Source organism: Gossypium raimondii, chromosome 9 (genome assembly GCF_025698545.1).
Source record: "Gossypium raimondii isolate GPD5lz chromosome 9, ASM2569854v1, whole genome shotgun sequence".
NCBI classification, from domain to species: domain Eukaryota; kingdom Viridiplantae; phylum Streptophyta; class Magnoliopsida; order Malvales; family Malvaceae; genus Gossypium; species Gossypium raimondii.
In genome coordinates, this window is record NC_068573.1 from 48,776,766 (window position 1) to 48,791,898 (window position 15,133).

A 15,133-nucleotide genomic window follows, 5' to 3' on the forward strand; every position below is an offset into this window, starting at 1 on the left:
AAGGAAGACGAAGAGAGTAAATAAAAATGGTCCTAAAACACACGTACACCTTTTACGTGCGTGCCGAGTTTCTTTGGGGAAATTTCTTATTTTCTCCCTTTGTTTCGGTTAATGTGCTATTTAGTACCTGAATTTGGCTTCAATGTTCAATTTGATACCTGAGTTTTTTTCCCCAATTTGGTGCTGAATTTTGGCTTCAATATTTACTTTGGTAAATGAGTTTTTTCAATTTCGTACTTCAGCTTTTTTACTCAATTAAGTCCTTTTTTTATCAGAACACACTTATCAAACCACGTTATGTTGTTTAATATAGGTACTAAATTGAACATTGAAAGCAAACTTGGGTACTAAATTAAAAAAAAATTCAAGTACCAAATTAAACATTGAAGAAAAACTTAGGTACCCAATGGTATATTAACCCTTTTTGTTTTTGTGAACCAAGATAATGGGAATTTATATTTTTAATTCTGAATTTTACCATTTACTTTATGAAAATTGAAAAGTTGACCTCTGAATTATAATTTGTCAAAACTCGATCCTCTGGTAAACACATGAATTAAGCGGTTGATTTTTGCTGAACTATGACATATACATTGCTGCAGTGCTGGTTTTTGCTTATTACTAGTCTATAAATTGCTAATGTATAAAATTTAAAGTCAGCAATTTAAATGATATGGTTTAGAAGTATCAATTGCACTAAGTTCACAATTTTAGTAAAAAGGGGTTAACTTCTCACTTCCCAAATTTCATAAATTAGACGGGAGAATTTTATAATTAAACTTTAATTTAAAAATCCGTAAATTTATAACCTTATTTTAGTGAGATCTCGTGGAATCTTTTTTAATTAAATCCGAGATTTCATAGAACAAATGGCTCAAGACAACATGGAAATGAGACACTGAGTTTTCTACCCTTAAACTGTAACCACAATGAAGAAACAGCCAAACTTCATGTTGGTTTACATGTTCCATAAGCAACAAAAACAAAACTACCATTAAAACAACATAGGAGAGGCCAAAAAGAAAAAAACAGGGGATATATTTTTTAAGGACTCGTTGCCGGACAGCCAGCCGTTTTCAATGGTGTTTTAAGCATCTTTCTTCTCCACGAGCTTCTCGATCAGATCCGCTGCATCTTGAACGGTGACAATGCTTTGGGCACTTTCTTCTTCCACACTGATTCCGAACTCCTCCTCGAGTCCCATCACAATTTCGACCTGAATCACAAGAACAAGTACCATCAGATTTTAGTGTTTTTCGAGTTTATTAATAGATCCTATAGGGTAGATATTTGGTTACCGTGTCAAGAGAATCGGCTCCGAGTGCAGCAAACTTAGATTCTCCGGTAACAGAAGAATCTTCGGGTAGTGCTAGTTGCTTCCTCACTATGCTACAAACTTTGTCCACCGTCTCAGGTTTGGCCTGAAGATATTAACATCCCCAGAGCCAGTTAAGCATATTGATACGGAGAAATGCATGTAAAGGCTTCATCATATGGACTATGGACTATATTGATACGGAGAAATGCATGTAAAGGCTTCATCATATGGACTATGTTACCCGAACTCGAAACTGAATGTTACATACAAGCATGCTCAAAGTTTAAGTTTCCACACATTTTTACACAATTAGACTTACATGTATCCAACTATATAAAGAAAGCAAATATCAGATACAGATATTTCATAGAAATCGAAAAATCCGATTTAACATAATATATTTTCCTAAAAACAACTTCGGCTAGGCCCAAACAGTTGCAGTTAAAGGTCCTTTCACCGGTACAGTTACACACTTATGATCTTGTTTTCGTATAAAAGGATTCCAATGATCGGCTAATCGGCATCGTATTAGCCATTTAGCGATGCGGATCCGGTTGTTAATTAGTCAGCATTGTACCATTAAATGACTATATTTTCGGATGCGGTAACATACCATTCTCGGTATGAACCGGATATGGGTGTGTTTAAATATATCATTTCGGTATTACCCTAACTACACATATTGGTATATGCCGGTAACGGTTTAGGCTCGAATCGATACGTACCGCACAAGAAACCCGGAGGCGCATAGGTCCCGGTCGGATTCTAAGAGATGGGAGACTAAGTAACTTGACATTAGAGATCCCATGAAGAGGTACCTGCAGAGAAATAGAATTGAATAAAATCAATGAAAAATTCGAAGTCGAGCTCGATCGTGTTTCACTTTTAGAATTTAAATGTGATTCAACATAAAAATCCAACTGCTTGAACTCGATTATTTGTACTTAAATTCAATAACTGATTAGTGATTAAAAAGATCATCTTTCAGCTAAATATTCAAATCTCAGCATCAAATCTAAAACATCCCCAACAGAAGAAAAAAAATTCAATGTATAGCCAAAACCCAACTTAAAAAAACCAAAAAAAAAAAAAAAGCACAATAATCAGATTAAAAAAAACACCAAAAAATGAAAGGAAAAAGGAAGACCTGGTTGTGCTTCAAAGAAGTTGAAAGAGGGGAGAAATTGAGTGAAAATCCAGTTGAAGAAGCCATTGGGATCGGGTTTTTTTGGTTCGATATGAAAGAGAGAAGAGAGCGGAGATCACGATGAAAGAGGGAGGGGGGTGTTTTGAAGTTATAATTTTTCTTTGGAAAGCTTTAAAGAATGAGATGTTTTTATAGATGCCTCTGGTGGTTGCTTTTTTGCCTTATGAAGGTATTGGAATTTGGTTGAGATTTGTTTTGGCCATTAATTTCCCATTTGCATTTCATAGTTTGTATCGAAAAAACAACACTGTTCTTACTTGCCTTCTCCATCAGGCAAACTTTTTTTAAATAATTTAATATAGTATAATGATAACATTTTGGGCAAACTGTATCAAACGTCACTAAGCTATTAGCAATTTTATAATTCAGTCACTAAACTTTAAAAAATTGCAAAATAATCATTAAACTTTTCTAAAATTTTCATTTAAGTTACTGAACTGTTCAAAAGTTTTTTATTTGAGTTATGGACTATTAACGATTTGACGATTGATATGATGGATTGGTGTCAATCAATGAGTAGAAAATCATAACTTAGATCCAAATCGATCTATCGATTAGTGTTAGATATCAGAGACGAAAGTTGTTTAAATTTTATTTCACAGCTTTATGATGTTCAAAGTTATTTCCTGAAAAATTAGAATTTTAGAAAGTCATACAATAACGATTTTAATAACTTAATGACTTAAATAGAAACTTTTAAATAATTCAATAATCATTTTATAATTTTTAAAATTAAAAATTAAATCATAAATTTATTAATAATTTCCCGACCTATGTAATTTATCCTTAAAATTATTTTATGTAATTGCATTAAATAAATTTATTAATTAAATAATGAAAATAAAGACAGAATATATTCACCAACAATTCACGTGTTGGAAAAATAATTATACTAAAAGGAGATGGTCTCAACCCATACGATTGAATTGGAGAATAACAAAAACTAAACAAGAATTGCATGTTTCAAGTTTGTCTAGGAATATGAGAATTTTGTGTTTGTTATTTTGGCAAAATCTTTGGACTTCGTTATAAAATAATTATTCAATTATTCAATTTTTTTAATTCATGGATGAAAATTTACTAATAGAAAAGTAGCTCAACAGTTTTTAAATATTAAATTATACTATTAGTCTTTATACTTTACGGAAATCATGGATTTAGTTCTTATACTTTTATTTAATTAATTTTGGTTCTGTACTTCTTGAATTGGTCAATTTTAGTCTTTATATTTTTCAATTTTAAAATTTTAGTCATCCACCAAACAATATGATTAAATCGCTTATTTAAATTCAATTACTAGTTCAGTAGCATGCGTACAATTGTAGATTTAGTCGATATTCTCCAATTTAATTATTCTAAGTCGCTATACTTTTCAAATTTTAAATTTTCAGTTTTGATGCAAAATAACATCGTTAATCCATTAATTGAAATTTTAGTAAGTAACTTGTGGAAATAACAATATGACATGGCATTACACATATGATAATATATTTGTTAAGTCATATTTTAAAAATAATAGACCTTAAAATTTTAATACTTATCATTTGGTGAGGACTAAATTTTAAAATTTAAAAAGTACACTGACTAAAATGACCAAATTAAAGTTTAGGGACTAAATTCACAACATTTGCAAAGTACAATGACTAATAGCAAATTTAAACCTTTTAAAATTGGGATAATAGCAACCTTAACTCTTAACATTTATAAATCGTGTCAATCTAATATTGATTCCAAAAAGTAACCCTCACATTTACATAATGTGTAATTTAGTCTTTTTGTAGTTTTACTTTTATTTGTGACATTGAGAGTAAGTTTTAAAATAAAGAGAAACTATGAAAATTATTATTTTGGATTTTTGGTGTTTTCATTTTTGCACATTGATCAATTTTAGTTTTAAAAGGGTGGGAGGCAAATTACACAATGTGTAAATATTGAGGTTAATTTTTTAGAATCAAAACTAAATTGATATAATGTATATATATTGAGGGCTAAAGTTGTTATTATGTCAAATTTAAAAGCTTTCACGCCACATTTTTGTAAGTCATTTAATAGAAGAAAAGTTAAATAATTGAGTGTCTATTTTGTAACTTTTCATAGTTGAAAGACCAAAAATAAACCTATGAAAACAATTGTAGCTTATCCTAATTTTAAATATGTTAAAACATGTCAATTTCTTTTACTTTTCTATAAATTTGGAATTTAGGGCCTACACTTTTTAGGGTTTAGTCCATCTTTTTCAGATTTAAAATTTCATGATTAATTATTAACAATATTAATTTTGTTATTAAATTTCTTGGTGTGATACTTTGAAATTAAAAAAAATCATTTGGCAGTCATGTAATCAAAAATTGTTGTGATGAACTTGAATTGAATAAAATAATTTTAACAATGTTAACAATTGAACTTAAATTTTAAAATTTGAAAAATAAAAGACTAGATTCTTAGAAATAAAAAAATAGAGACTAAATTTCAAATTTATGAAGGATCTAAAGAGTTATGACACATTTTAACCTTTTAAATATCACTATTAGATGCATTTAATGTGAAATTAATACACTCCATAAACATGTCATCGAGGTCTCGTCTCAATGACAAGGTTGAGAAAACGGGGATTTTCAGATTCCAATTTCAAGTCCAATCCTCTTGAAATATATGTATCGTCTCCCAGATTTATTACGATTATAATTAGTTAGTTTGGGTTTAGTTAGTTGTGGAGTTAATTCTTTAGTTCATTATTTTAAACTAATTGATTTTGATTGAAATTGTCAATATAATTATAATTTCAGAAAAATAATATAAATAAGATTAAAAAAGCCATCATATGTTTCTAACACCGGTTTTAAATATTTTAAATTGTGAAAAAAATCTAATTAAAAATGAAAGGGTAAACTACTTAGTTGATCACTCAACTTTTAGGATGCTTTCATTTTAATCATCCAAGCGATAAATTTTTAACAGCAGTTAATTGTATACCCCACATCATGTTTGCACTTTCATTTTGATCACCCGACTTTTAGGTTGTTTTCATTTTGGTCACCCAAAAAATATTTTTTTAAAGTATTGATTGGGTAAAAAAATTTAGGATCAAAGTGAAAAAATGATAGAAATTAAAATAATACACAAAATTATCAAAATTGTATTTGTTTATCCCATTGCGAAAATTCTAAATTTAGGTTTTGAAATATAAAATATAAAATATTAAGAATCATAACAAATCGGTTGACATTATTAATGAATAAAAAATTTCAGCAATTTATTTAATTTATTTTGATGTTTGAAATTATTTTCAAAATTATAAATGAAAATTATTATCTTTAATAATTGTCCATGAAACCCAAATTTCTTTTGATTATATGATATTGAATCTTCCATTCTAAGCTAAAAGCAAAAAAAAAAAGTCTTTGCAATTAATTAATTTTATCTTTTATTCCAAACAAAACTCATAAATTTTTTCATCACTTCTTTACCCAAACGAAGAACAAGCATTTAATTTAATTAATTACAAGTATCTTTTCTTTTAATTTTAGCTTAGCATGAAATATTTTAGATTATATAATCAAAAGAAATTTAAATTTTGTAGACATTTATTAAATATGAGTTATTTGAGTTGATTTGGTTAAGGATGGTCTGAAAACATAAAATAAAAATTAAAATTAAAAAGAGACTAAATTAATTAATTTTAATATTATAGTAACAAATTGATTGACATTATCAATAGATAACTTTTTAGCAATTTATTCAAATTGTTTTGATGTTTTGAATTTTAAAATTTGAATATTAAAAATAGAAATTTTAAATTTCCTGTGATGGTATAAACAAATACAATTTCACAAATTTTGTGTAATATTTTAGTTTCTACTGCTTTTTCACTTTAATTTTTTTTACCCCAATCAAAACTTAAAAAAGAAAATTGGGTGACCAAAATGAATGCGACTTAGAAGTTGGGTGACTAAAATGAAAGTGTAAACATGATGTGACATATACAGTTAACCGTTATTAAATATTTAACATTTGGGTGATTAAAATGAAAACGCTCTAAAAGTTGAGTGACCAAATTGAAAAAAATTTCATTTAAGATGGCCAAAGTTCCAACTAAATAGTTACCCGACCTGAAAAACATTTTTTTATTTAAAGAAAATAATTATATCTTATTGTACACTATCAAACCTATTCTCTTTATTTCCCAAATTTTTCCAATTACCTAATACCAACTATTTTGATTTGTTAGATAGCCTAACTCAATCTCCTTTGAAAAATAAAAAAGAATGTTATATTTAATCATAACAATAATTACAATTAAATAAAAAATTCACCCGAGTTTAATCCCTTAAATGAAATTAAATCGTTAATATGTTAAAATCTAACATTAACTTATTCATTGTTGGAATAGGTTAAATTAGTCTAATCATCCAATTATTTTTATTATTAAATAGTAAATTAGGTCAAATAGTAAGTCGTGTCCCTGAATTTTTAGTAATGGTAAAATTTAGTCTTTATACATTTATTTTAAGAATTTAATTCCTCTACTTTTTCATGATTCAGATCTAGTCATTAACACGCTTAAAATTATTTTATTATATTCAAGTTCATTATAATGTCATTTTTCAACTGCATTGCTACCAAGTGAGTATTTTTTATTTCAAAAATTGTTACACAATAAGTTTAACAAAAGAATTTAACAATTGAACTTGAATTTGAAACCTCAAAAGTAAAACTAAATTCTTTGAAATAAAAATACAATGACTAAATTCTAAATTTAAAAAAATATAGGAACCTATGATATATTTTAACCTTATTATTATATAGCAAGAGTCTATAAATGAAAATATAAATAGAGGAAGGGAGTATTTTTAATAAAAAGATATACAATCAATAAAATTAAGCCTTTTACAAAAAAAACCCTCACAACAAAAAAAAAAATCTCCAAAACAGCATTCAATGTAAGATGCAACCAAACATTAAACAGCAAACGCTGGAAAAAAATTGTTAAAATCAAATCAACCTGCCAAACTCTCACTTTTATGTCCTCCTATTTTGTTTTTGATTTTTTTTATGAATATATCCATGTCAGACATATACCCATATTTAAAAACTCAAACCCTTCGAATAACATAAGTCTCACGTATATATTAGCAAACTTCACACTGAAAAGCCGGTTTTCATTCCACTATCCTACAAGTTTATAAAAATTAGTGTAGTATTTTAGTACCTGGTATATGTGATCTCTTCATTATTCACTGCCATTGTTGATCATTTTGTTCAATGGGCGACCCCGGAACGAAGGGTACGAAACCCCTTCCTCCGAATACAGGTCGCATGAACGCGTTGTCGAATTTTCTCCAATAGTAGTGCACAGTGTTGGAAGGAGTGCTCAAGAACATCCTTAAACTTGTTGGCCGGGTTATTAGATTTCGGTCGCTTTCGTAAGCTTCTAAGTCGTGGCCATTAGTGAGAAGCGGCACGGTGAGGGGCTTAGGTGTAGACGGTTCGGAAGAGAGCATTCGATTTTTCGGTGAAGGAAGCAAGATTCTAATCAATGGTTTAGTCATCAAGCCAAAAACCTGCAAATGATTCCAATGATCAAATTGGGGATCATGAACTTAATAAGTTTCAGATTTTTTTCCATGTTTTTTCATGTGATAAAACCAGAGTGTTACAGTTCGAATCGAGTTGGATGAATTGAGATTCTTACCACAGTGCTGAAAAGTACAACTGTGATTGTGCTGGTTATCATCATTGCATTCCCTCGCAATTGAGTATGGCCCAAGCTGGTAAACTGCAAAAAACGAATAGTAAAGCTCATTGTCACACATTTCTTATACTTTAGCAGAGTCGGGTTTAGGTAAAAACCCTTTTCATCTTGTCTCGCCTTTACCTTATATATTTTCTAAAATACCTCTTTTTTAATTTATAACTATTTTTATATTTTAAACTAATTTTATAGGATTTTATAATATATATTTGGTTTAATTTTTTTTAAAACAATATATTATGTAATGTTATTTAAAATTTAACGACGAATTAGGACAAGATCAAGAAAACTATTTCAAAGACGAAAGCAAAAATTTTAAATAAAATTAGATTCAAGCAGAGTCGGGGTAGTATATATAAAAATTGGATCAGGTCAAGGTTAGGGCAAGCAAAAAGCCACCCACCCCACCCCCACACTGTTGCTAATCCTAAGGAACATTCATGAATGGCCCAAAGGAAAACTAGACTTAGCTAAGTTAATTTTGGATCTAGTTAATCTACAACCGGATCAATTTATTATTTAAAATTTTCAAGTCATTTAAATTCAAGCTAATTTTAAGTTTGGATCATATTAGTTACATGTTTTTGGTTCAAGTCATTTGGATTTAAAGCTCAAGTTTTTTTAGTAGGGTCGTTACGAGTTTAAATCATTTTATGTATTGATTACTTTAGAATTGTGTCATTTCAACTTATTTGTTGAAGTCGATTTGAATCTAAATTGTCATCAATTTAATTAAATTGATTGAATAAATTTAAATCGTAAAACTTTTATGATAAAATCAGGTTGAATTATCATACTTGTAATTTACCACTCTTTTTTAGTGTCCAAACATCCATCCTTCCGGAAATTATATAATGTATTATCTACGGAAGAAGAAAATCTTTTATACCTGATTATAAGCAAGTGCCATTGAAACTGCACCACGCATAAGACCGGCCCACCAAATGGTAACCTGCAAAAATTAAATAAGTCCAAAGCGAAGTAAGCATTCATCAATCCATTTCAAAGACCGAATAGAGATCATACAAAGTCAAATAAGTGTTTTGAAACTCATACTTGCTGTTTGAAATCAATTTTGTCACTTGTAGCTTTCTTAGTCAAGTTGGAAATGGAGGATAAAGGGAAAACAAAGGCTGCTCTCCCAACAAGAATCAAGCCTAATAGAATTGCGCTAACTCCAACTGATTTCCCAGGGCTGAGAAGAAAAAATGAGTTAAATCAACCTCACAATTCAAAAAAACCGAGTTTTAAGTTCAAATTTATTTATATTTGGTACAATGTCACGATGAATCAGATAGTTAAAAGTATCATAGATGTCTTTATACTAGAAGTTAGATTGCAATTTATTCCATTTACTAAAAAAATAGATAAATTAGTCATTCTATGTTAGATCTCTGTTAAAAATTTATTTCATTAATTTCTACCGTTAAAAATTGACGTGACTAAAGAAATAACTAGACATAAACGCATACCTCTTGTTGACATAAAGGGATCAATTTTTAACAGTAGAAATTGATAAAATTTTTAACAAAAAGGCTAGTTTGCTCTTTAATCTAATACATAGAAACTAATTTGCCAATTTTTTTAATGAAGGGGATATAATGCAATTGGACTCATAAAATAAGAACATGCATGGTAATTTGCCAATCAGATATATGTCCAAATCTAGTTCGTTAACTTTACACTATCAATGCATCAAATATAAATATTTTAACCATTGACCTCACCTATCACTAACTACTCTCCATTTCTCAATGTCCAAAGCATCCATACCAACATAGAGGAAGATGAAAATCTCAGCAACAAATGATAGTGTGGCAAAAGCATGCCTGCAATAATCAATTGGTAAGTAATGAAATATCAATAGCACGACAATGTTGGCTGTAGGGTTGGCCAAAAAACCCCGAATCCAACCGGGATTGCAGTGAGAAAACCCGTTGCCATTCCGAGTTGGCTGGCTTTTCCGCAAGAAAAGGTGGGAAACTAATTCAAGTGTTAAAAGTAACCGATAGTGGATATTGAACATACTTGGTTGTCACTCTTGAACTTTCGGTAACATTATGCCATGTATAATGAGACATAACAATCCCACAAAAGAACACAGTGAGGATCGCACTTAAATAGAAAAACTGCAAGAAAGACAGTAATGCCAACATTGTGATTATTAGACTGTTTTTTGCATAATGTTAAAGAAAAAGGGGTCACCATTAGAATTATGAAAACCTTACTTCAGCCAGCATATATGAAAGGTAAGCCATGAGTATCATAAGAGCAACCTCGCGATCCGTTGAGTGCCTGTTTGTAAGAAGAGGGAAGAGATATCAAGGACATTATCTTAAAAACTTAATATTCAGACATACGAACACCGGACCGTATACGAACCTTCCGAAATAGAGCTTTTTAATAATGTAAGCACTAAGCAATCCAGCCTGCAGGAGATCAACAAAAATGATCATGAGGAGCAGATAGAGACCAACAATCAAGGACTGAGAAGAGAAATAGAGTTACCAAAACTCCAAGCAATGTACTCGAGATGAATAGATATAAAAAGTTCCCAACAAATTGCAAAGCAATGGTGGTGTTGATGTGAGGAAGGTCAAAGCTTTGGATTGCTTTGAAAAGAACAACAGCTGTGGCATCATTGACAACTCCCTCCCCGAAAACCAGACTATACAATAAAGGCGTATCGTCCTGATTAAGCACCTGAGCCAACAAGGAGAGGTAAATAGGTTAAAGCACAAGTGCTGGTCTTTAAGAGTTGTAAAGAGGGAATTCTAGTTCTTAAACATGCATACTTGCAAAGTGCAAACAGAGTCTGTTGCTGAAAATATTGCCCCAATGGCTGCAATTAAGAAGAGCAAGTAGAATTAACAAAAGACTATAATATAAAAACAAAAAGAAATTGAATTAAAATAGATATAGTGGCATGAAAATTTTACCAAGATAATCCCCTATCTTGAGATTACCAATACTCATTTTCTTGAAAAAATGTATGGCACCTATGTCGCACAATAAAGAAAGATATAAGAAATAGCGGTGAGTTAAAAACACAAACAGCTTAAGGTCATACTCTCTGAAAATAACCAATTTCATGTTGTATTTGTTCTTGTGTATGAACAAAAGTAGGTAAAAGTATTATGAAGACCCTTTATATTAAAAGTTAGATTGCATTTTGTTCTTCTACGCAAAAAAAAAAAGGCAAATTAATCCCTATACCTTAGATCAAAAGAGTAAATTAGCCCTTTTGTTAAAATTTTTATCCATTTCTATCATTAAAAGCTGGTCATTATATGTTAGCATGAGTTACACATAGCACACCACATGTCATTGTTTGGTTATTATGTCAGCTATGTCCGTTTTTAATCATGGAAATGAATGAAATTTTTAATAGAAAGAATCAATTTGCTCTTTTTATCTGACACCTAGTACAAAAACCTCAATAATATTTTTACCAACAAAAGTGCATGTTTGTATTATTTGTATAGGCCAATAAAGACTATTATTTGAAAGCAATGGACTTTTCATAGAGCATCACTACAATGTCAAGTAGTTGAAGACAACGCATGCAACAACGTCCATACTTTTGAACTTCTAGAGGCAATGATAAGATTAAAACATGTGCATGCATACCAAGGTTTATCTATCATCAAGCCCCATTAACACATTACCTAGAGATATGATGGCAAAGGATATTAAAGTGCCAACTGCACCAAACAGCATTATGGTCATAAAGTTGCGGAAAAATTGCTTCTTTTTCACCTGGAATCTGGAACCAAAGAAAAACATAATATCAATCATTGTCAATGTCTAGTTGCTTCCACTAAAGCAGACTATATTATCAAGTATTATCCCATTGTATGATCTAAATTAAAAGTAAGGAGCTTAAGGAATATTTAATTACTAAAAATAATCCATTAATTGTATATTTCTTTCGTTTAATATTATCTTTACGAGTGTCAATATTCCTATGCTAAAACTCACATTCAAAATACCCACACACTTAAAATGATTATTAGTACTTATACTTTTTCACTTTAATACCTAAACTTATATAATTAAGTTCATTTTAGTCTTTGAAGTTAAATTTCATCTCAAGTTTGATTTCAGTAACACAATATTAAAGTATCACATTATCAAACTTTTTACGTTTGTCAAGTTTAGAGTCTAACCTAATTACCAAGTTCATGTATTAAAATGAACTAAAAAATAGATACCAAGGTGAATCTAATAATTAAGATCAAGAACTAAAAGTTATATTAACCTAAAACAAAACCAACACTCGAAATAAACTGAAATTACATTTAATTGCACTTTATAAATCAAAACAAGCAAAAATCAATCGTTTTATTATAAAGATTAAATACAAGCATAAAAACTAACCCTGCATTGAAAATAATAGGTGGAAGCAAATAATTAAAGAACAAATCTTCACTGAAAACTAAAAGATGAGAGCTTTTTCCTCCTGTTGTAAGCAAAATTACAATTCCAGTGCACAGCCCCTATCATAAAAATTTATCAAAATTACGAAAACTAATAGCTTATTATTATTAATAAATATATATAATAATAAAGAAATCTATACACAAAAATCAAAAAAGCTTACAATGGCAAGGGCAGTAATGGATTCATTCATCCATCGGCTTTCCTCTAGCAAATGACCGATCACGATACACCCGCAAAGAAGAGCAACGAATAAATTCATTGAAACTACTGAGCTGTGACCAGACCCTAAAATCGTCTCTGGTTTTGCTAAAAGAGTGCTTAATATCCCGATTGCCATTGTGTTAACGAACAAAACTTTAATGATTTTGAAGTCTTTGCTAAGAGTTTTTAATTTATATTACAACTCAAAGCTCGGTTTTATAATTCAGATTTTTTTTCCTTTAAATATTTGAATTTCGATCAGAAAACTCTCATTCCAGTGACGTCCAGCTGCTAGCTCCCCTAAGAATCTGTTGAAAAAAAACCAAGATAAGTTCATTAGCGATTGCTCTGTTTCTTAAGCAAAAATGAGATTCAAAATCCTAGAATTCAAACTCAAAAAGAAATAAACTCAAAGTGAAACATTTGAAAAATCGAAAAACTAATAAAACAAAAGCTTATAACACAAAATCATGTTATTTCAAATTTTCTTCTTTTCCTACACATTTTCTTGGTGGCCAAACAGAACCACGTCGACAACTCAACTCTGAAACTTCAAATATGGTAGAAACAGAGAGAGAAAAAAGGATTTATTTACCAAAAAAAAATGAATCAGTGAAAGATAGTTTACTGAGTCAGAATCCAAACCACCTCAACTCGACTTCCGTACTTCAAAACTGCAAATCAGGAATAAAACGGATTCGTTTTGGATCATAAAATTCCAACTGGAACCAGATTCGGAAACTTCCAACAGCTAGATCCGTTAAAAATCAGTTGAAAACAAATGAGATTCAAAATCCATAATTTCTACTTTTGAACAAAAACGGAAGGGCGTTTTTAAAGAAAAAAGAAGGCAGAAGAATTCAAACTCAAAGAAAGTAAAACTTTTCAAAAACAGAAAGAAAAGTTTAAAACAGAAAATCAAGTTAACTAATGTTCGTTTCTTTTAATATTTTTCCTACGGTTTTTCTTACCGGCCAAACAGATCCACCTCGACAACTCATCTCGGGAACTTCAAATATTATAGAAACAGAGAGAAGGGAGAATTTATTTACAAAAATAAATAAATAAATCAGTGAAAGAAAAAACTGACTCAGAATTCAACTCACCTTAACTCGATTTCTGTACTTCAAAGCTTCAATCCAGTAACAAAACACATTCCTTTTTGGATCATCAAATTTCCTACTGAATCAAAGCAATGCTGATTTCAATTTAACACAAAAAAAATACGAATATCAGCAGAGATTTTTTTTTTTTTAATAAATGAGAGAGTCCAAAGCTTTGAGAGTTTGCAGTTCAATTGAGAGTGGGAGTGCAGGAGCAAAAGGCGAAGAGATGGGAAAAGTGAGAGAGTCCGCCAAAATATTTATAGTTTTTTTTTTTTCATGAGAAGTTCAAAAAAGATGGAAACGATTTTAACCGTTGATGAGAATTAATTTATAGAAAGTATGATAAATAAACGGTTGTGATGGAGTTGTAGTATGGTTTCGGTTTGCATGCGATTATTTCCTTAATTTTTGAAGGTGGAAAAAAAAGGGGAAAGAGAAAGAAAATCGGAATGAATTACGGATGGGCCCACACAGTATCATTTTGTCGAATCTATATTGGTGTAATGGAATAGGAGGGTTTCCGCTCTCCTAGGATTATTAAATTAATGTACTTTATATTTTTTTTGGATAATATAATTTTTGGTCCCTTAACTTGGCAACTACATTTATTTTTGTACTTGTACTTTTTTTTGTTCATTTTGGTCTTTCGAATTGGTAACTTGATCTATTTTAGCCTTGAATTTAAATTGTGTTAATATTTAATGATCTGACCAATGTTATTAGAATAGGACTAGATCAGATGAACTGAGAATTGATTTAAACAACAGGGTTGAAACTTGAATCGTTTGACTCAAAAAGTACTTGAAATTGATAAAACTTGAAAACCAAAACAAAATCATCAATTTAACTGGTTTAGTAAAAATTTTGAATTTAGAGATTAAACGTATATAGCAATTGGAATTTTTTAAGAATGTTTGTGATTTGGGTTATGTTGTAACATTAATAATACTGAATAATGTTAAATATTTAGATATTTATAAGGGTAAACTATACTATTATTAAGTTTTTTTTTCATTTAACTTCAAAAGGTTGTAAAATAGTTATTGAATTATTCGAGTGTTTTTATTTAAGTTATTAAACTATTCAAAAGTTAAGTCATTGGGTTG

The 15,133-nt window shown here is 29.8% G+C and overlaps 2 protein-coding genes across 4 annotated transcripts; both read right to left on the reverse strand.

Annotated features, from left to right (window-relative positions):
* Window positions 1-930: 930 nt before the first annotated feature.
* Window positions 931-2,698, reverse strand: LOC105800691 (acyl carrier protein 1, chloroplastic). Its single transcript, XM_012631959.2, has 4 exons — window positions 2,466-2,698; window positions 2,044-2,136; window positions 1,299-1,421; window positions 931-1,216 (listed from the first exon to the last, which is right to left on the reverse strand). The coding sequence occupies exons 1-4, from the start codon at window positions 2,529-2,531 to the stop codon at window positions 1,088-1,090; spliced, it is 411 nt and encodes a 136-aa protein (XP_012487413.2). The 5' UTR covers window positions 2,532-2,698; the 3' UTR covers window positions 931-1,087.
* Window positions 2,699-7,357: 4,659 nt separating this feature from the next.
* Window positions 7,358-14,230, reverse strand: LOC105800692 (sodium/hydrogen exchanger 1). Of its 3 annotated transcripts, XM_012631961.2 has the most exons (16): window positions 14,028-14,230; window positions 13,517-13,595; window positions 12,881-13,229; window positions 12,658-12,776; window positions 11,946-12,043; window positions 11,217-11,276; window positions 11,073-11,119; window positions 10,786-10,980; window positions 10,660-10,706; window positions 10,506-10,572; window positions 10,306-10,406; window positions 10,005-10,106; window positions 9,334-9,472; window positions 9,167-9,229; window positions 8,218-8,301; window positions 7,358-8,086 (listed from the first exon to the last, which is right to left on the reverse strand). In XM_012631961.2, the coding sequence occupies exons 3-16, from the start codon at window positions 13,055-13,057 to the stop codon at window positions 7,760-7,762; spliced, it is 1,626 nt and encodes a 541-aa protein (XP_012487415.1). In that variant the 5' UTR covers window positions 13,058-13,229; window positions 13,517-13,595; window positions 14,028-14,230; the 3' UTR covers window positions 7,358-7,759. The 3 variants fall into 3 exon arrangements, with proteins under 3 accessions (XP_012487415.1, XP_012487414.1, XP_012487416.1); XM_012631960.2 differs by lacking the exon at window positions 13,517-13,595; XM_012631962.2 differs by lacking the exons at window positions 12,658-12,776; window positions 13,517-13,595; window positions 14,028-14,230 and having other exon boundaries at window positions 12,881-13,050.
* Between the last annotated feature and the right edge of the window lie 903 nt (window positions 14,231-15,133).